The sequence below is a fragment of the Cololabis saira genome, chromosome 5, assembly GCF_033807715.1.
Source record: "Cololabis saira isolate AMF1-May2022 chromosome 5, fColSai1.1, whole genome shotgun sequence".
NCBI classification, from domain to species: domain Eukaryota; kingdom Metazoa; phylum Chordata; class Actinopteri; order Beloniformes; family Belonidae; genus Cololabis; species Cololabis saira.
The window spans coordinates 33855991-33876694 of NC_084591.1; the positions used below are offsets into that span (position 1 = coordinate 33855991).

The window sequence follows — 20704 nt, forward strand, 5'->3', positions numbered from 1 at the left end:
TTTTACTTGCGACCTTTGTGATCTTCTTTGTTGAAGTCTTGTCTGTATGTTTAGGAATTAAGAAAATGCAGCTTACACCTGAAGTTTTTGACTCCTGCAGATCTCATGCCATGAGCGGGATTCCTTTAATATTAATGCCCTATTTTATTTATTCAGCATCACTGATGAAGACATTAGCTTCCAGGGTGCTATTTTGGAGTGTAATTACATCATAGCACCTTCATGCTACCCTGAATACACACAGCCTGCAGTCTTTCTGTGTGTGTCTCTGCTTTTCTGTGCCGGTCTTATTTATGCCAGAGTCAGGTTTCGTACTGAATCTTGTCCCTATTTCAGAGGCTTGTTTCATCAGACCATCTACCCCTGAGTGTTTACACTCCAGAGATTAGCTGAAGGCTCAGTTCACCACAACGAGACGATGAAATACAGAAATACAGAAATGAGCAGCAACCACTGTTCCTGTACACTCTCAAATCCTTTTCATGTATCATGACTTAAGCTTTCCACCGTGAACTATTAATAGCCTCCCTTGCTCTCTAGCAAGAAGAGGAGGGGAGAATGGGGAGGAAGAGGTAGTTAAAGTTGAGCTGAACAGTGGAGGAGAGGCAGGAAGCAATAGGTGGAGAGCACAAATGACCATTAAGAAACGTAGAAGGGAGCCAGAGGAAGGCAGGGGATGGTGCCGATGTGTATATAGGTCACTTAATCAATGGGAATCAGGTTTTTGACGGGGAGAGAAGGGGGTATTTATAGATGCCGGTGGAGACGGATGCTTTGGTGACAGGCACAATGCTGCTTGGAGCATGAGAGGTAGGGTGGGGTGGGGTACTGGGGAGGCGGGAATCTGGGAATAGACTGTGGTCAAATGAGTCTGCAGACAATTCACCAGAAATAGCAGAAGATGCTCAGGACTGAACAGGCAGTGCAGAGCAAAATATGGTCACATGGAAGTAAGTGCAGGATGCTCTGAGGAGATGACCTTCCCAGCCTCACTGACACGCCACAGATAAACCGTTGGCTCGCAAAAGGTTCAACACATTTGCATTTACAGTGCGACTCTGCTCACGTCTTATTGACTTTCTAATCGTGACATCAGAGCGACACATTATTGGACAGAATATCAGACTGCTGCTTTGCACGCTTGTGACGGAAATGTATATTTATAACACAAAACACAATGAAACATTATTAGAGGGATTGTTCAGGGCTCCACTGAGAGGGAGCGGGTTGGGTTTAATATCTGGATTAATTACGGAGCAGCTACTTTAACAAGCAGCACCTTGTAAACGTGCTGATGCAGGCTTTATGCTGCAATTATCCCATTTCTTCTCTAAAGCTCTGCATCCACGAGCTTCTTGTGGGAGGAAGTTCAACCACAAACAAGAACAGGTTGTCAGAGAACATGAATAACCATCATTGAAAAAATAGCTTGTCATGGTTAGGACTATTTCATAGGGGGAAGTTGGTCCTTCATCTGTCACGTCAGGCAGCCTGAGTGCTGAGTCGTAAAATAACTTGCATCTCACTTCCACAGTTCATTTAGGGATTACCTGCATAACCGCCGCCTCACCTGGCGGGAGGATGCCACTGTTTACCCTTTGAGGGGTCTTAACCTCTGTTTCTTGCATACATGACCACATGAAGTCTGAATGAGAAGAGTTTCATCATTTTTATAATTTGACTTTATGTTAACTGTTTTTTTTAAAGGATTGAGGTTAAGAAAATATGCCAAAATTAGTAAAACATCATGATCATTTTAACTATGATTATAATAATCCATCAAGTTAAAACACCAAAGTGACACAAATATGGTAAAATGCAACATCTCTTCATTAAAGACGCTTTAATTTAACATAAGGGATTTATCTGGCAATTTTTTTCTCTTTTCCATGATGATCATATCATTTCACTATAAATCTGATCATCTGGTGGTTTTTAAGGATTTACCAGCAGGCTTGTACGAGAGAGTTGAATCAAGTTATTTTGAGGTCAAACACAATATCAAATATGTAATTACAGACTGAAGCGGTTCTGGTCCCATCTTTTATGAGTTTGAGGATTTGTGGCAGCTCTGTAAAGTCTAAGGATAATATATCTATAATATGGAGGAAATGCATGTAATATGGACTAAGCAGATGAGGAAATGTAGCTATAATCAGTCCACTTTACATCAACGTAAACAACTGACTATAGCCACATTTAAATTTAAAATACTTTTACTTTTTTTTTTATTTGATCTTTATTCATCTTGAACAAAACACACACACACACAAAAAAAAAACACACCATACATCAACAACAATATTAAAGCACAACCATTTTTGTTCAAGAAGGGACAGGAAGAAGCAAATGCTTATCTAGTCCGGCCCCTTCTTGCAATATAAGAATATCCGATATATAAAAGAATAATAATAGCAATAACAATAATAATAATAATAATAATAACAACAATAATACATATATACAGTATATACCCTTCTTCTTGACATATAAAAGTATGTCAATATAAAAGTAATTAAAAGACAAGTGAGTCAATAATAAAAGTAGCTAAAACGAAAGGCATCAAGCACAGTAGGGAGAAAAAAAGTCAATGAAAAAAAACAAACAATCACCATAATAAAAGTAGCTAAAAAAGAAAGAAAAGCATCATGCACAGAAGAAAAAAAGACAATGAAAAAAAAATAAAATAAAAAATCATGGTCATTATACTTAAAATGATACAGGATTTTGTTCTTAACTTTGTGCTTAAATGCTTTTAATTAGATCCACCCAGTCTCTTCCAGCATGGAGTAAAGAGATTTCCAATCAACTAATCCGATTGATCCAAGCCTGAATCCCATCACCAGCCTCCATACATTAACCGTGATCGGAGGAGAAAACAAGAGCTGGAGACTTCACACAGCTGTAAAAGTCACTCTCCCCATTTTGTCCTCCGAGCCTACGGTGGTTGTGGGAGGCTGGGTGAGAGGAAGAGGAGAGGACAGGGCAGGCAGGCAGGGAGGGAGGGAGCAGGAGGAGTACAGTGAGAGTCTCAAACTGCTTAGCCTACCTATCCACTAGGAGGAGAGGAGAGGAGAGGCTGCTGGGGAGCAACAAAACAATAAACAGCTGCTACTACACGGCGCAGCAGCGCAGCGGCGCATCAGCGGAGTAGCGGAGGAGAGTACCAGCTCCGGAGTCACCTCCTCTAGTGCAGGCAGCGCACTCACCCAGCCATGTATCTGAACAGGGAAGAGGACGGCAGCAAAGGTAAGAAGACCCTGCCTGAGGGACCGCCACTCTCTGCAAGGGTCGTCCTGGCAGTTTCAAGGTGTTTCAGTACATGTGTGACCCGCCGCTTCCCTTGGAGGTGACCGCCTCCCTCAGGAGGATGCTCTGCAACACGTCCCCCTCTCCAAGAGCCTTGTCCTCTGGCATGGATGTGGGTGAAAAGTGTGGGCTGTCATTATGTAATATCAGTGCTGTTAATTGACACCCCCCAGGAAGATTTGTTTATCGGTGGCAATCAATGGTGAACCTGTTGGAGACGCGGGGGACGCCGTCGTTTTTTGCGTTGCATGGGGGTCGTGCGTGTTCCGGGTGTTTGGGATGCTACTTGAGGGGCAAACACAACACAAGGTCAAAGCGTCCCGCTCCAATAAAACCCTCGTGTAAATAGGGGGTTCTGTCTCTATTTGTGCTCCTCCACGGCGTGCGACATCCTGCAAGGAAATACAAAGAAGAATGGGAAGCAGCTTTATTGCTTAAGGAGAGATAACCGTGCGAGCAAGCCACAAGGGGTGTGTAGGGGATACAAAGGAGGAATATTTGAGTAATCTCTCCCACGTGTTTCTGAGGCGTGATTCCATCTCTCCTCGGGTGCTTCGAAAATACACTCAGACCCGCGTCCCCTGCTGCCGCCACGGAGCACAAATAAGTCTCCCGGGCTCTGGAGTAACGCTAATTACCGGCCGAATCTTCAGGTTAGAGGAGAATAACACCTGCTGCTACCGAGGACCTGGAGGAGAGGATGGGGAGGAGGAGGAGGAGGAGGAGGAGGAGGAGGAGGAGGAGGGGGGGCAGGAGCAGAAGGAGCGGGAGGAGCCGTTTTTGTTCATTTCCCTGTGATGTGAGATAATGTAATTTCACACAGACCACAACACTGTACTGTACAGACGTGTGTGTGTGTGTGTGTGTGTGTGTGTGTGTGTGTGTGTGTGTGTGTGTGTGTGTGTGTGTGTGTGTGTGTGTGGCTGCAGCAGCAGATGATCATGATGACATGATGGGGACCGCTCTAAAACAATCCTGATCACTCCAGTAATCTGTGTGTGTGTGTGTGTGTGATTGGGATGTGAAAATGAAACCCAGCCCAAATACAAGCTCCTCAGCAGAACCTGCAGTCTCGTGACATTTCAGTATACAGTAAATAGTTGAACAGGACGGAGCTCTGAGAGGACTTCAAGCCCCGACCTTCAGAACCAGAGCTTCCTGCTCGCAGACGCAGGTCCTGGGGGAAGTTACTGTTAATCGGATAAAAGATTTGTTATCACTGTTATTATTATTATTGATTACAAATGGACTACATCCAGATGTGTTGTTTTGATTAAAAAGCATTGTGTAAAATATTAAAGAAATGATGTTGCTCTCCTCACTTCACCATGCAGGAATCACTCGCTGTGTATGCCGGTGTCACCCCAGCAATGTCTGCTTCCACATGGCTCCATTTCATTTGTAGTTTGCTCTTATCCATCCATCCATCCCTCCCTCCCTCCTTCCTTCCTTCCTTCCTTCCTTCCTTCCTTCCTTCCTTCCTTCCTTCCTTCCTTCCTTCCTTCCTTCCTTCCTTCCTTCCTTCCTTCCTTCCTTCCTTCCTTCCTTCCTTCCTTCCTTCCTTCCTTCCTTCCTTCCTTCCTTCCTTCCTTCCATCCATCCATCCATCCATCCTTCCTTCCTTCCTTCCTTCCTTCCTTCCTTCCTTCCTTCCTTCCTTCCTTCCTTCCTTCCTTCCTTCCATCCATCCATCCATCCATCCATCCATCCATCCATCCATCCTTCCTTCCTTCCTTCCTTCCTTCCTTCCTTCCTTCCTTCCTTCCTTCCTTCCTTCCTTCCTTCCTTCCTTCCTTCCTTCCTTCCTTCCTTCCTTCCATCCATCCATCCATCCATCCATCCTTCCTTCCTTCCTTCCTTCCTTCCTTCCTTCCTTCCTTCCTTCCTTCCTTCCTTCCTTCCTTCCTTCCTTCCTTCCTTCCCTCCCTCCCTCCCTCCCTCCCTCCATCCATCCATCCATCCCTCCCTCCCTCCCTCCCTCATGGGGGTCTGCTGGAGAGTATCCTAGCTATCTTTGGGTGAAACACTCATATGAGTGAGGTCAAAGCTTAAATGTCTGAGACTTACTGTGGTCTTAAATGCCAACATAGAATGAATCATGAGTGTACTTTTGTCTAACCTTAACCCCTAACCCGTGGTCTAGACCAGTGTCTCCCAACCTGGGGTCCGGGCCCCCCCCCTGGGGGGGCGCCAGAGCCCTCTGGGGGGGCGCGAAACTTTGTCTGCTTTGAGGATATGCAGTTGTAAAAATTATATTTGCACATGTTAAATAAATAAAAAAATCATAATAACACACTTAATGGAATACTGTAATCCAAGTCTGTATAAACCCACTTAGAAATATATTTTGGTCATTTTAAAATACTAAGTTATTTATCAGGACCTTGTTAAAGGAAAAATTAAAAAAAAAAAATTAAAAAAATTTGCTCTCATATTAAAAGAAACATTTTTCAAAAATATTTTTATGTCCTTGCAATTATTTTTTGTGCGTATTTTATACATTGGTGCCTCAAAAGGAAGGTAAGAAAAACTAAGTACAGGGTAAACCAAAGAGAAATGTATCAAAAAAACATAATTAATGTTAATTTTTTCAATTAAAGGTTTGTAACGAATAACTTTACTCTTTTGGTGCTAGTACGTACGGGTCGGGGGGGGGGGGGGCTTGCTGGTCTTAGACACAAGTAGGGGGGGCTCCAAGGACAAAAAGGTTGGGAATCACTGGTCTAGAACCAGACCGGTAAACGGTAAACCTCAGACAGTATCGAAAAAGCAAGTAACCTTTGCGTCTACAGGGGGACCCTGAGAGCTCCAAATTGTAAAAGACGTGTTGGATCACTTAAGTTGCATTTCAGAAAGTTTTTTCTTGTATATATTCATCACAACTTCAACTGAAATCAAAATACTTTATATAAAAAATTGAATTAGTGTGATGACACCTGCTTATTTGTTGAATTCAGAAGGAGCTAAAGCATTGCAAGCTTTGATATACTGTAAATGGGTTAAGGGTTCGGGGGTTAGGGACTCCTGTTTACGCCTTCTCAAGGCTTCAGTCTGGACTTTCTTGGGTCTCTTATTGGCTGCTTGCAAGTTGTCCACTGCAGCAAGTTGTTTTTTTGCTGATAGTGGAGATGACACTAAGAAAAAAGTAATAAAATATAGTGTTGTAACTTGTTTGTTTTATTTTTATTTGCTTTGCAGTAGTACACTGTAAAAATTAGTCGCTTCATGGATGTCAATGTTTGTTCAGCCCACTACTTAGGCAACATTTACAAAGAAATATTGTGAATTGCAATTAGACGAGACAAAAATCCCGTTCCCTGATGATGACTGTAACTGTTATTCCTGACTTGACTTGAGTCACGATAAGATATTGCGATATCCATATTTTGTGATATATTGCGATGTTATACATAGTTCACTGAAAACTGTAAAAGGCATTATGCATCTTAAAATCTGAGTGGCATGTACATCAAATAAAGTGATAATTCACGGGACAACTGAGTCAAAACCATGTAATTCAAATTATCCATGCCGTTTTATTGTAACTCAAGTTACAACATATTTGCATATGTTTTTCATATTATTTACATAATATGAAATTAACATTAACAATATTATTTAAGCTCATGTATACAATAAAGTCTTACTGGATTTACAACCCGTCTGAAACATGATTTATTATTTGGAAAAAATCAAAATCGATACTCAAATTTTGAATATCGATATCGAATCGGCCGGAAAAGTATAGCGATATATTGCCATATGGATATTTTTGCCCTCCACTAGTTATAAACTAATTTAGGCCACTTCATGTATTCAGATTTAGCTTCTGATAAAGTTTAGGGTTGTCTTCTGTGTCTGTGTCAGTATGCATATAAATCTGGACTGAAAAAGCGTTTCAGACATGAAAAGGAGTCCTGTTGCTCAGTTGGTCTCTGTTGAACTAAAGTCTGCAAAAAGGATGGATGCCGTCTCCTGTCTCACAACTGAAGCCAGGAAAGACCATAATCCTGCGTCATGTCTAAAGGCCTGTGGGGGCCGACGTCTGTGTACTGAGAGAGTAAACGCCGTTTTCGGGCGGAGGATGTGCAGTGGGCTATGGGGACATGGGTATCAGATGGTCCTTTTTAGTTTGACGTTTTTAGGCTCGAATGTTTCGAGCTTCTGTAATATTTATGAAAAGTGCAATCTTTTCCGATGTTGGACTCCAGTGCAACTTTTATGAATGTGAGCCAATTACCACCAAACAGTTATGCCACTGAAGATTCCCTTCATGCCGGGAAAGCTTCTGCTGTCAGAGAAAAGTAAAAGTATAAAAGGAGTTTGATGAACTACAGCCAGCCGTCGACTGAAGGTCCTTCAATAGTCCTTGTATTAAACTTAGAATCTAAAAATTAACATTTAGAAAATATCAAATCCAGAGGAGGCTACATCTTTGCATTATTTGACCTTGGGACCACATTTCTTGCACAGCAACATGGAGTGCAAACAGTAAACTTTTGAACAGGTAACCCCTGATGCGTTAAGGCTTCACTTCCAGCAGAAATTAACATTTGATCACTGCTGTTACTTGAATCACATAAGTGGGTATTTCCCTCGCTGCACCGCCGAATTTTTAAATTCACGCTGCGTCTCAAGGTGGTCTGACGTGAAGAGGATGAAAGGTCCACCAAGGACGTATTGATTATGGCCTCAGAAGATGAAAGGGGCGCGAGGCCGAGCAGGATTATTATATCTGAGCCTGAAATAAAGAACAGAAACGTCTGACATGTCTGTTCCCACAAAAATACACTTAACGAAAAAAGGAGATTATAGTAGAAAGGAGTAACTTGGAGGGAAAATGCTTCTTTATTTGCATACTTTAGAAAAACATCAACTATCCAGGATTCTTCTTCTTCTGGCCGGGTTAGCCCAGTAAGCCTTCTCCAGTTTCACATTTGCACCGAGAAGATGACCTTTAACCTCACTTTTCTCTACTAAGGCTCTGAAATGGTGATAAATGTGCTATTTGCTCAAAATGTGCTCGTCTCAGTTCATTATTTGATGGATTTCTAAGGCAACAGGGTAATTCAGGGGCCCGGGTTTGTCTGTGCCTTCCACCGTGATGGCGTGTGTTTTTCCATTTCGACGATCCCAGGCAAGTGTGAAAGTGAGCGCGGAGGTCGCATCATCACCCCATGCTTACCCAGAAGACTGGCTCCACTTGTGAAATGTCTGCACCGCACTTGCATTCCCCGCACAGCAGGAAATTCACTGGTGATTCTTGTATTTTCAGCTGAAACACAGTTCGGTGATCAAAAATACACGGACCAGAGAAAAGACGAGCTCTGTTGATGTTTTGTGTTAAACTGAGGGATTTGAGCACAGGTCGGGAGGACATGAGACAGAGAGGAGCTGGTTTCATTGATGGTGGAGTATGCTTGTGTGGTCTCCATAACACACAACAAGAAGGCCTTTATTCCATGGTGAGGTGGAGCCTCGTCACCTTAACATGCTCTGCTCCCGTTGTGTTTTTGCGGAGAGCCTTCAGTCCAGAGGAAGACAAAATCCAATCCACCTGAACATACTAGGAAATCAGCGCAGAGCTTCACTGGTTCGCCCTCACGCCATCAACCAACGTCTTGTTCTTGTCTTCTGATTTTTGGCGCTGCTTCTGGTGCATCAGGGACAAATTGGCTAAAATGTATTAGATGCATGTCCTGTGCTGCGCCCGGCAGCCCCCCCCACTCCCAGCGATCTTTGACTTGAATATGATCTAGTAATGCTGTCAGGTTCATTATTGATCGGGGCCAATGCTGGCCTTGGTTTTGGGCTGCAGTCCAAACACCCGACCAGGGCTACCCATCTCAATGACTCAAGCCTGGCCCACAGAACCTGCACTGAAGATTGTATTTACTTCAACATTTGTTTTCTCTTCTTTCTTGTTGGTGCAGCTACAAATAAAAAATGTATCAAGCAGATGGCCTCAGCAGCAACTGGATAGGAAGGGCTGGAAAATAAGCACGTAATAAGGTTGCTGGTCCTCTGTAAGTTTGACACTGTGTGCTTGTGGCTGTCAAATGCTGTAGTTAATCTTTTTTTTAACCTTTATGATACCTCAGTAACTTACCTCTAAATTAAAGCTGCCCCAGGGTTTGACACCGTCTGCTTTGTAGGCACCTGCAAATTGTTGGTATGCATCAATGGATTTTTGCTGCAGAGGAAATTAAATTGGAAATGGAGGAAATTTGAGGGGTGTCTTCGGCACGATATAAAGTGTAAGTGTCAGCACAAGATTCTGAGTTTCTTACCTCTTTGTTATCACTGGGCTGGAGAAACTGATGATGTCTCCTCTACTCCATGGCTGTTTCAATTATGAGGTGTTGGAGTTTTTGCTGCGGCGGTCTTGTCAGGTCTATGCCTCTCAGAGCAAGATCATTTGAATAAATGGCTGCATGCCAAAAGAAAAGGTTTCTGGTTTAGCATCCGTAGTCAACAAGTCTATGTCTTTGATCAAACTTTAAAGTGGGATTTACTGGAGATATTACTCTAATTCATTGTGCCCTGAATTTCCTCTGCTAAGATTCTTTAAAGCATGAGGCAGCTGCAAGCTTTGCTATCGCCCTGCAAGCTCGCTGTATTAATATCAAGATGTAAAGCCTGGATTAAGCACAATACATCCAGCCTGCAGATCAGACCGGCGAACATTCTCAATGGAGACCTTCTGACGTAAAAGGTTCACAAAGTGGCAAAGGAAAAGAGTATTTATTGTGTAAAAGGCACTTAATAGGCCTTGTTTGACATTTAATGGATTGCTATTTCATTTGAGCTTAAGTTTATTTAGTTTTGAACGGATACTTGGGTGATTAACAGCTCCCCGTTCATGATACAGATCGGTGTCGTGAACTAAGCTACCGGGAAAAGCTCAAGGATGAGGGGCGTCGGAGGAACAGGCTTCAATGTGAGGCAATTAGATGTTTTTGTGGGAGCACCTGCAGTGAAACGTGGCATTGGACCTACTGTTCGACACCAAGAGAGCTCGCCCTTCTTCCCTCGTCGAACAGGAAGCCATGTCAGCTGATCAGCGCGAAGCCTAACCGCACTTTGAATTGAGTAAATTGCAACGCAGAGGAATGAAATCACATTTGTGAGGAGTAGAGTTTTTCTTTTATTGATTTACCTGCAACCAGAAAAGAAATGGTAGCTATAACATATCAGCCTGTCAGTTAGTGAATGCTGCATACGGATGCTGAATGTTTACAAATGCATAATTAATCATTTGTGATGTAAAGACCTGTTTTTCTATCATCTCGCTGGAGGAGGAAGCTGCGATCTACGTAGCAGACGTCTTTACACAGCTTCTCATTGCTGGAGTTATTTTTATAGTAGACTCTCAGCTGACTATATTGCAGCGAAGGGGGAGGTCTTCTATTTCTCCTTCCTCTGCCGTCTCCCGTCCTTTTCTCCTCTGTGTCTCGGGCAGAAGGAGAGAAAGGGGCCACGGCAGTCAACGCTGGCCAGCCGGGAGGGGAGAGATGGGAGGCAGGAGCTTCTGAGGCAGGCGATAGATTGGAGGCTAGCTGCAAAAGATCGAGAGAGGATGTGCGATGTAAGGAGGAGAGGCGAAGAACAAACCCCGGGTTGCTAGCGAGTCAAGGTCACTCAGAGGAGAGGAGGCCCTGTGTGTGTGCAAAATGAAAAACTGAGGGGATGGGAGGCTTGCATAGACAAGAATGATGGGTTGGTGACAGAGGATGTGAGTTTGGAGATGAGGGGCGAAGCAGAGGGGGAAAAAGAAAGAAAGTGCTTGTAATGTGACTTCATAACACTTGCTTAATATTCCCTTGAATCCAGAAGTGGTTTAATCCCTAATTCTTAAAACGTTTGGCTGAAATTCAAGTCTGGATCTATGTCTCCCTCTGTCTCTGGTCCGTTCTCTTCCTCACCAGTCGGTGGCCTTAATTGCCTCATCGCACGTCCCGGTGTCGGTAGGTGCCATGATGCATTTTATCAAGTCAATATGTTTTGAAAATAAATCCCCTTCCTGTTCTGAAAGCAATGGCCCAAGGGAAGAGGGCGTTATTCCCTCCCAAAGAACGTGCTCTTCCTTCGTCGGCGCCGTCACAGCTGGGAGCGTTTCACCTGGGGATCAAAGCTCTGAAAGTTGGGCTGGTTCAGTTATCCGAGCAAAGCAGTCGCCAGAGAAACGTGATCAGGGCCGTCTCTTCTAACATACTAGCTGTTTTCATTTCTCACTCTTGAGAAATTACGCTTGCGAGCAGTCGCCATAGCGTTTTGGAGCACTGATGAGCCGATGTGAAGGATCTGAGGTGGCTTGGAGGACACTTCCCTGGAGAGACGTGTCACAGATCGCCCAGCGGCGTGTGATCATCATGTCTGCAGGGGGTCAAGAGGTCATGGTGTGCGTGAGCCCCGAGATTATGCCCAGCTCTTATTGCTTCAGTTTTCCACTGTCAGTCTTAAAGTATTCTTCCTCTTTCGATGTATTTAACTTAACTAAAACTGTCTTTTTAAGCTTAAAATCACCAGTGGAAACATGATCACATTGAGTCGACCGTTCCCAATAAATACTCTGCAAATCACCCTGTTGACAGACTTCATGATCACTCCAGAAGGCACTTAATCTTTTCCCTGATTTTACAAAGATGTATTGTTGTTATTATGGGTTTGAGCCAAGGATTGTGACTTTGGAGAAGATGAAGGATATTAAACTTTCACATTACGGTATTAATCATCTGATGAAAACAGACAGGAAATCAGGGAGGAGAGGTAGTAGACCGACAGGTAAAAGTATCCCAAGTCATTAAGATAAAGTTTGGTATGTTAAAGATGTAACCACGACAACATCCAGTGGCTTGTGACTGTTTTCCCGTCCCAGTTGCACGTGCTTGTAGCTCTAGGTGTCCTGCAGGGCGCAGAAGTGACGTAGTTCATGTCCCCGCAGCCGTGGCTCCGCCGGCCACTCAAAGCACACGCACTCTTAACATAAGTTTAAGCAGCTGGGGTTTCTAAAACCGCCGCTGCCATGCAGCAAAGGACTGGTAAGAGTTGTCCTGTGGCATTAAAAACTAAATGAACAGGGTGTCTACTAATCTGTTATTTACATAAACACAGCATGGATGGATCCACAGCAACCAGCAACTCTCTCTTACAACAGCCAAGTAAAACACTGCTTCTAGTTTCAGATTAACTGCACTTATATGAGAGTATCAACGGGCAGAAAGACAACAGACGAAGACAGGAACAACAGGGCATCAAGAATGAGGACCCTTTCAAAGTAAAACAGGAGCTGAGCTGATGTTTTAAAATAAAAGGCTTCATTGGAAAGGTCAAGACTAAAACTAAAACAACCCCAGAAGATACAAAACAAAAACACAATATAAAGAAAAGAAGACGAGAATGAAACTCAACAGAAATCCTGGATCGTGTGAATTAATGAATGTGATAAAAAAAAACAATGTAGCTCTTAATAAATACGTGTTTATGCGGGAGATGAACCTTGTCTGCTGCAGCACAGCATGTTCTACAGCTTGAAGTGAGTCCTTTTGTTTTTGTCTCTTGGTATTTTGCAAAAATAAATAAATAAAAGATTTGGTGTGTGACTGTGTGAGGCGCCCTGTTTCTGGCGAGGCAGTTAGACTGACAGATTGGGTTCTGTGCGTGCCATGTCCTCAACGTTGCTTCCTTGTCCCTCTTTTCTGCATCTTGCCTCCAATTTCTACGTCAGCAGCCGTCAGTAGCGGAGTGGATATTTGACTTTGCATTGCAATCTGTTTGGATAGGTATCCTCTCTGCATGGGTTTTGCCTCCTCATATTCCCTAATTGCAGCCATAATGAATAACTGATTAGTCGACCTGGACCGTGAGTCCCCTGCTCGAGCCAAGAGGGTTGCCTCAGACTGTGTGAGGTTAAAGTGCCAGAGGTTGCAGTTAGCACTCTGCATGCTCTTACTTTGCTCACGTCCATTAGCAGCTTGTTGTTGCATCACGACCAGTTATAAAATACGCACGCTGTGTAGATGAGGAGGGGGGGGCTGTTGTTCTGCAGAACTGGGGTGGGTCATGAACAGGATTCAGCAGAGTCATTATCATTGTCTGTGTGTGGGTTGGTTTCCTGCTTGTGTTTGTATTAAAAACATAACCACACCAGACTTTCAACATCAATTATATGTATATCTTAACTCGGCATATTTGTAATCAACTATAATTGCATTCAAATAAAGAAACTATTTTGCAAAAGCATCATATTTCAGCTGCATTTTTACGTAGGTATTATTTCATATCTGCTTTTGCTGTATCTGAGCAGAGCCACTTATCGTGCTCAAGGGTGCAATTCTTTCCTGTTTGACTGATTAATAGCTCGTGTGCGGAAAAAACCCGCTGACACAGATTTTTAGTCACCCTGCCTTTATGTTGGTACTCAGTCTGGGTACACTGTATATTTTTGTAATGTTTTTGTTCTTTTAATCAGTTTTTCATTGTCAGATAAAGAAAAAAAAACCTTTTTATCGCTGTGCAATAAGACATTTAGCACTGGTGACTGAAGATCAATATGATTATTGTGGATAATTTGTTGAAGCTGTGCAGGTGCATCAGAATGTAAAGCCTGTTTCTCTTCTAATGATCAGATGATAATAGGATAGGTTTTATTATCTGACCCTTTGTAGAACTGGAGCAAATACGACCTCAGATGAACAACAACACATGATCAAATCATCCCAAATCATCAACCATCTACAACTGGGCTTTATAGGTTGGATGAGCGGTTTGTGCTGCGCTTGGTTTTATGACAACGTTGGTGCTGTTTATGACGTTCAGACATTCCCGCTTTAGTCTCATCTTCCTGAAGGACTTCGCTGCAGAGGTCCTGTAGTTTGTTCGGGTTTGCAAATATAAGTTATCCTGCAGAAGAAGCTCTATCCTGCCAACCCATCTGAACCAAACATGCTTTTGGCAAGTTGGGTTAATCCTACTGGAACAACCACTTCCTGTCTTCAATGTTTTACAGTTGTGAACCTTCTCTAAGATCATTGCTGGTGTCATTCTTCCCTGGCTTTAGGTTATGTGCACCTGAATGCTCCAGAATATCAGATTATTTTTAGAGGATGATCAACTCATCAAATTGTGTTTTTCTAATAAACAACGACACTGTGATATTTATGTTTCTGCTGTTTATCTGAAGTTGTATTTATCTAACTGAATACCTGCGTTTCTATGTCCTACTATGTAAAATCCTAGACATGAAAGACTGTTCTGGCTGGAGTCGTACGTTTTGGACCCATTTCTTTCCCTCCGCTGTGAGTCCCTGCTCATGGCATGTTGCATTTGCTCTGCTGTGTGCCCCCATCAGAAAACCGGGGCTGCGATGTTTAAAGGATTTGCTCGGGGAATTTGCTTCTGAACTGAAACTGACTCTGTTGTCCTTTTCTTGCCATTTTGGTTACCTTGCTGAGAATTGGGTAGACGGAGCTCAGGGGAGAGGCGGAGGAGGAGGACCCAGGGCAGGAGTGATAGACTACTAATGCATGCCATCTTGTTCTCTCTCTGCCTTTTATGTCCCCAAAAAAGATCCGGATTACCTATTTTTTTTAACCATTGCTCCTTGATGCTGCCACCAGTCGTACCTTTCTGTGGTCACACACCGATCGTCCTGCGCCTTGGCAGCGGGGTGAATTTGTGCAGCTGGAAGAACACAATCAGCTGGATGCAAGCAAATGTGCGTCCGTGGCAGTGGTCTGAGAGGGCTCAGCCTCGGCCTCAGTGGGGGCTGAGACGCACCAGATTGGGCTGACTCGTCCACGCAGCATATCTCTGATTGGTCTGCGCTATAAAGCTGAAGTGTGCATTGTGTGGCGCTGGTACGCACATGTGACCCACAGCAGAAATCTCTCTTCAGTCTCACACGAGCAGCAGTGCTTTTTTTTTTTTTCACATCCACAGATCATATTTCATTTACGCAAAATTCATTGATTAATGCCAACTGCCCCAAGACCAATCTCAGTGATTACAGCTCTCGAGCTTGGGAAGGGCCACTGATACCCTTAATGAGTCGGAAAAGGGGAAGAATTATACACTCCAATGGTCTTCACATTGGGTGATATTTCAATATTTGGTAGCTCACTCGTGGAGTCTATTTGCCTACAGAGTTGGCACATGCTCAAATGCCCTCAGACACACATTTGCACAAGTAAACAGAGGAATCTTGACTTTCCAGTCCCATGGTGCGTTTCCTCTGCACTCAGGATATTTGGGTATGAGCAGAATCCTGCTTCACATCCTGGAAAAACAAACACGCAGGTCAAACAGAGGGATTGCAAAATGCACGGTGATTCAGTTCAGCTTGCCACCATCAGAATAAGCATGGTGATTACATAATCAAAACAAGAGGCCTGAATGCCTAAAACCCCTATACGATAATTGTCATGGTATCATCCACTGTTCTGATTGTAGTGCACGTCCTGCCCGAGGTGTCAGTTTCTCCTTGCTGCAAAAGCGTGTGAGCTGCTCAGTGTACAGCACGAGACTGACTGGGTTCAGTGTTTTATGTGGGGTTTCCACAAACTGAATTATTGCGACGCTGACACTCAATAGGTGAAATGGCTAACAGAGAGGGAACATCCAGGCAGGTAGCCTCCGTGAGAATCCGACACCTTCTCTTTGTGGCTTAATGTGTTTTCTCCTCGTTTGCAAGTCTGCTGTCCTCTTAAAAACACCTCCTAATTATGGAGACGTGCAGGGGGAGGTGGGGACAGGCTGAGAGGACGAGGAGAAGGAGCCCCGAGCGTGTAGGATGGGAGTGAATGAGCGCAGCTGGAACAGACTGAAGGAGGATGAATTAAGGATAGTTTTCCAAGACGCGTCACTTGAAAAATACCGATTAATTTTTGATTATCAGCTGCTTTGTGAGGTCCTCCGGGGATCAGGCTGAACGTCAGGCTTGGCAGAGGCTTGGCAGAGGTCTGACAGGCGCGTGGCTCCCTGCTTCTTCCTCCCTTGTTCAAACTCCTGCCATTAAAGACCGTTAAAGAAGCATCTATTGAAACGTACTAAGAAGGACTCATGTATAAAACATGAACCTCCATCTATCACCTGCAGTGTAAACAGACGCTGGCACATTTGACTGATCTCTGGTATTTGCTGCCAGTCCCTGAGGTTGTTTTTGTGTTTCGCTGTCGTAGGTGGGAAACAAAGGTGCCTGGTTTTGTAGCCGTGTTAATATTATCATTCCTCTAGAGATAGATTCAGTTCCTGGCTGAATGCAGCCAAAGTAAGATCTAAGCACACCCCCTTAACCACTTAACTCTTTGGAAATATTAATATAATTTAAGAAGCTATTTATAATCAAAATTGAACTCTCTGTTGCAGTTGTGTTTCGTAGACACGCTGGTCAGCATCACTTTAGATTACCTTCAGGGAGGGGAGCGATGGGGCGATGGGATGATAGGAGGGGAAGGAGGAGCCGATGACGGCGGGGGAGCAGGGGAGTTTGTAGTATGAGATGGGAATTGCTTTTAGAAGTTTGGTGGAAATGGATCTCGTGTCCTTTCGGCTGCTTCATTTTCTCCCTCCTGCTTCTCACAGCAGCATGCTGCTCTCCATTCCCGCTGTATTTTACCCTCCGTTTGCAGCACAGTTTGTGTTACGTGCTGCTGACAGATCTGACAGCCCAGACGCCGAATCATAAAATACCTCCCGCTAGTTTTGTACTTACCATGAGATCACAAGCAGGTGTTTGGAAGCTTTGAGTACCAGGTGGGGGTGGAACAATCACATTTTATAATATCCCAGTTATATTTTCTGTTACAATCACAGCAACACGGCAATTCCTCTTAAAATGACCCTGTCTTTTAAGAGGAAAGAGCATAATGCTTCCGTTACATAATTATTTGATGCTCTGGTAACTGGTGCCAGCTTAAAGTGGATATACTTGAGGATATGACTATATTTATAGTTTTGACCTGAAGTAATTACAGTACACACTGATGGGAAATGGAAATGCAACGCATGCATCCCTTGTCCCATGATGTTTTTAAGGCACTCTTTTTCAACGTCTACATGGAATATCACACATATTCAATTCAATTACACATTTTATTTATAAGGCATCTATTACAACACAAGTTGTCTCTTGGATCTTTCCAGAGACCAGAACATGACCCCCGAGCAATTATTACATAAACAGTGGCAGGTAAAAACTCCCCAAGTGGGAGAAAAACCTTAAGCCAAACAGTGGCAAGAAAAACTCCCCTTTAGGAGGAAAGAAACCTGGATCAGGACCAGGATGATAAGGGGGGGACCCTCCTGCTGAAGACCTGCTGGGCAAAGCAGGAAAAGAGAGAATAGAAAAAGGGGATGAAGAACAGAGAAAGAGAGATGCAATGGTTAGCTGGTGCACTACAGGGATGACTATATACAAATGTAGACAGAAGACACTGAGGTGGTCAGAGGGGGGACTGCAGGTCAGGATCCAGGTCCTAGTGGTCAGAGGGGGGACTGCAGGTCTGGAACCAGGTCCTAGTGGTCAGAGGGGGGACTGCAGGTCTGGAACCAGGTCCTAGTGGTCAGAGGGGGGACTGCAGGTCAGGAACCAGGTCCTAGTGGTCAGAGGGGGGACTGCAGGTCAGGATCCAGGTCCTGATGCTCTGGCCTGCAAACATGCACAGAAGAGAAAAGGAGGGGGCAGACCAGCATAACAAACTACAAGAACATTGGAGAACAATGATGGTTATGACATACTTATGATTAATAACTGAGGGTTGATCTGAAGAAAGGAAAGAAAAGGAGAGGTGGATCATGTTGGTGTTCCCTGCAGCAGCTCTATAGCAGCATATCTAGGTGAAGCTCTGTTTAAGACCAGCTGCTCTAGTCTGGTCCTGCAGCTGCAGCTATGACTACTGGCCCTAAACACACTAGAGTTACACTAACTAGAGGCTTTACTGAACACAAACGTTTGAAGTTTGCTCTTAGAAGTGGAGGTGGTGTCAGCCTCCTAAACCCAAACTGGAAGTTGGTTCCATAATGACGGTTCCTGATAACAGAAGGCCCATCCTCCAGATCCACCTGTGGATCTTCTAGGAACTACAAGAAAACTTGCACTCTGAGAACTAACTATTTAAGAACATAATGTACTATCAGGTCTTGCAAATATCAGAGAGCTGGGTGGTTTTGGGCTTTATACACAAGTAATAACATTTTGAACTTGATTCTGAGTTTTACAGGGAGCCAATGGAGGGAGGCCAACACTGGAGAGACGTGGTCTCTCTTGCTGATTCCTGTCAGCATTCGCGCTGCTGCATTTTGGATCAGCTGGAGGATATTCAGAGAATCACTTGGACATCCTGCTAATAATACATTACAGTAATCTAGCCTAGAAGATACAAACGTGTCAATTAGTTTTTCCGCATCACTCTGGGAGAGGATGCTCCTAATCTTTGCGATATTACGGATATGGAAAAATTCTGTTTTACAAACCTGATTAATATGCTGTTTAAACAACAAGTTCTGATCAAAATAACTCCAAGGTTTCTCACAGTTGTACTGAAGGCCATCGTAACACCATCTAAATATATTTATCGCTCCACTTGTTGATGACGCGTTGCTGTTGAGTTACAGATGGAAGCTGTCATGACCCATCCCTGGGTGTTCAGCTCTGACTCCAGAGGAAGTGGTGGGTAAATGCTGCTATCTCTACATGCATCTCTCAAAATAAGCGAGCCACTCTTCATGCAGGTGTTGCTCCACCGAAACAGCTTTGAGGATCTCCTATGCTCAAATTGCTCAAACAGCTTTAAAGCAGTGGTTAGTGATGCGTGTGACTTCATACCCAGTGTAGTGTGAAAGCCAGTGCCTCCCTGACCGCATGCCGGAGCGCCGGCCTCACCGGCGTCACAGTACCTGACCAGACCATTGAAAGTTATATGCGTTGGATGAACTGCACGGACCGGATTTTGAAGTAATTTCATGATTTAGGTATTTAATAGCATTTATTATGACACCAGCGGATCCGTGACCGTGCACAAATGAGTTCCTACGTTAAGCAGCTGTAGCAGTTCCTAATGTCTCCTTTGTCAAGTGTGTGCCAAGTGGTCATTATAATTCTGGCAAACGCAGTTGGGTCTCAACACATTCTGGATGCATTGGTGCCATGAAAAACTAGGAGACTCATACGTGACATAAAGCATAAATTGTCTCGATCAAAACCGCATCACACTAAGCAGTCATCACTGATTTGCAATTAGAGATATGCATTCTGAGTAAACCGGGCCTGGTTCTGCTCTGGCTCTGCAGTGGGAAGCAGGCTGATGAAAAGCCCCGAGCATCTGTAGGCCTGCATGCCCATGTTTGTTCACTGTCTTCCTGGAGCCAAGCCGCACAGCCACGGCCAGCCTTCCATGGCCTCCACTCCCTCCCTGCCTCCCAACCCTGCAGCCTGCCAGCCCCCAACTTACACAGCCGGGAGGTAGGGCATGCTGGCAGTCCTCTGTGTTGGATTCTTTCTCTTTTTTCTTTTAACATGCGCTTGTCTAATCCTATTTCCAGTGCTTCATTTGAGCAAAGATTTACACAGTCACTCAGTCCAGATGCAGGGACAGATGACACTTTAGACCCTCACCCCACGAAGCCTTTTAATATTATTAGATCTGCTTCTGACCAGTCCTCTGCTCAACCATACTTCACTGGGAAACAGTGAGGAGGTGCCACCAGTGGTTACAGACAAGGAGACGAGGAGACAAGGAGACAAGGCTCTGCACAATTTCCCCTCCTGCTCTTCCTTTCCGCTCTTCTTGGCCGGAGAGCCCATTCTCGTCGACGGCAAAGCCTCCTGAACATCCAGGTGAATCAACCTGCATCTGCCACGTCCGAGTATCACACTAATGGGCGTAGACACACACTCACACGCACACAGAAACTCCCTCCTGAAGGCGCTGTTTCACACGTGCATCATTTATGTCATAAAGCTAATTCATAAAACACCAACTAGGGATCTTTCAGATATGATTTTTCAGATAGAAGTAACAAATGTAGCTTCAAAATGTCACAAAATGTCAAATGTCATTCTTGAGTAGAGCATGACACCCGGATGGACCTCGGGATGTCATACTGTTGTTGTGGTTTTATGTCTTTTTTTCATTTATTGCCTTGTTGTTTTAGTTTTTAGTTCAGTGATTTAAAGAGAATTTTGACCTTCAACCTTTGATTTTCCAGTTTAAAAGTTTAAAAAAAAAGAGAATCTGGTTCATACTATGTCTTAAATAACACCTAAACCATGTACAAGAGACAGAGACAAGCTCGGATTATTACTCTTCCATCAGCTTGATAGTCGTTATGTTTGTGATATTTAGTTTTGACAAACGTGCATCATGCTGAAACACCTTAAATCTGTTTAAAAAACAGA

General features: G+C 43.9%; 1 protein-coding gene across 1 annotated transcript in view; it reads left to right on the plus strand.

The window, feature by feature from the left end:
• The first annotated feature begins 3071 nt into the window (after positions 1 to 3071).
• LOC133444168 (synaptotagmin-7-like) overlaps positions 3072 to 20704 on the plus strand; it is a 45520-nt gene continuing 27887 nt past the window's right edge. Inside the window, exon 1 of the mRNA XM_061721721.1 lies at positions 3072 to 3249. Coding sequence (XP_061577705.1) covers positions 3216 to 3249 — 34 coding nt within the window. The 5' untranslated portion in view covers positions 3072 to 3215. The remainder of the gene's footprint in view (positions 3250 to 20704) is intronic.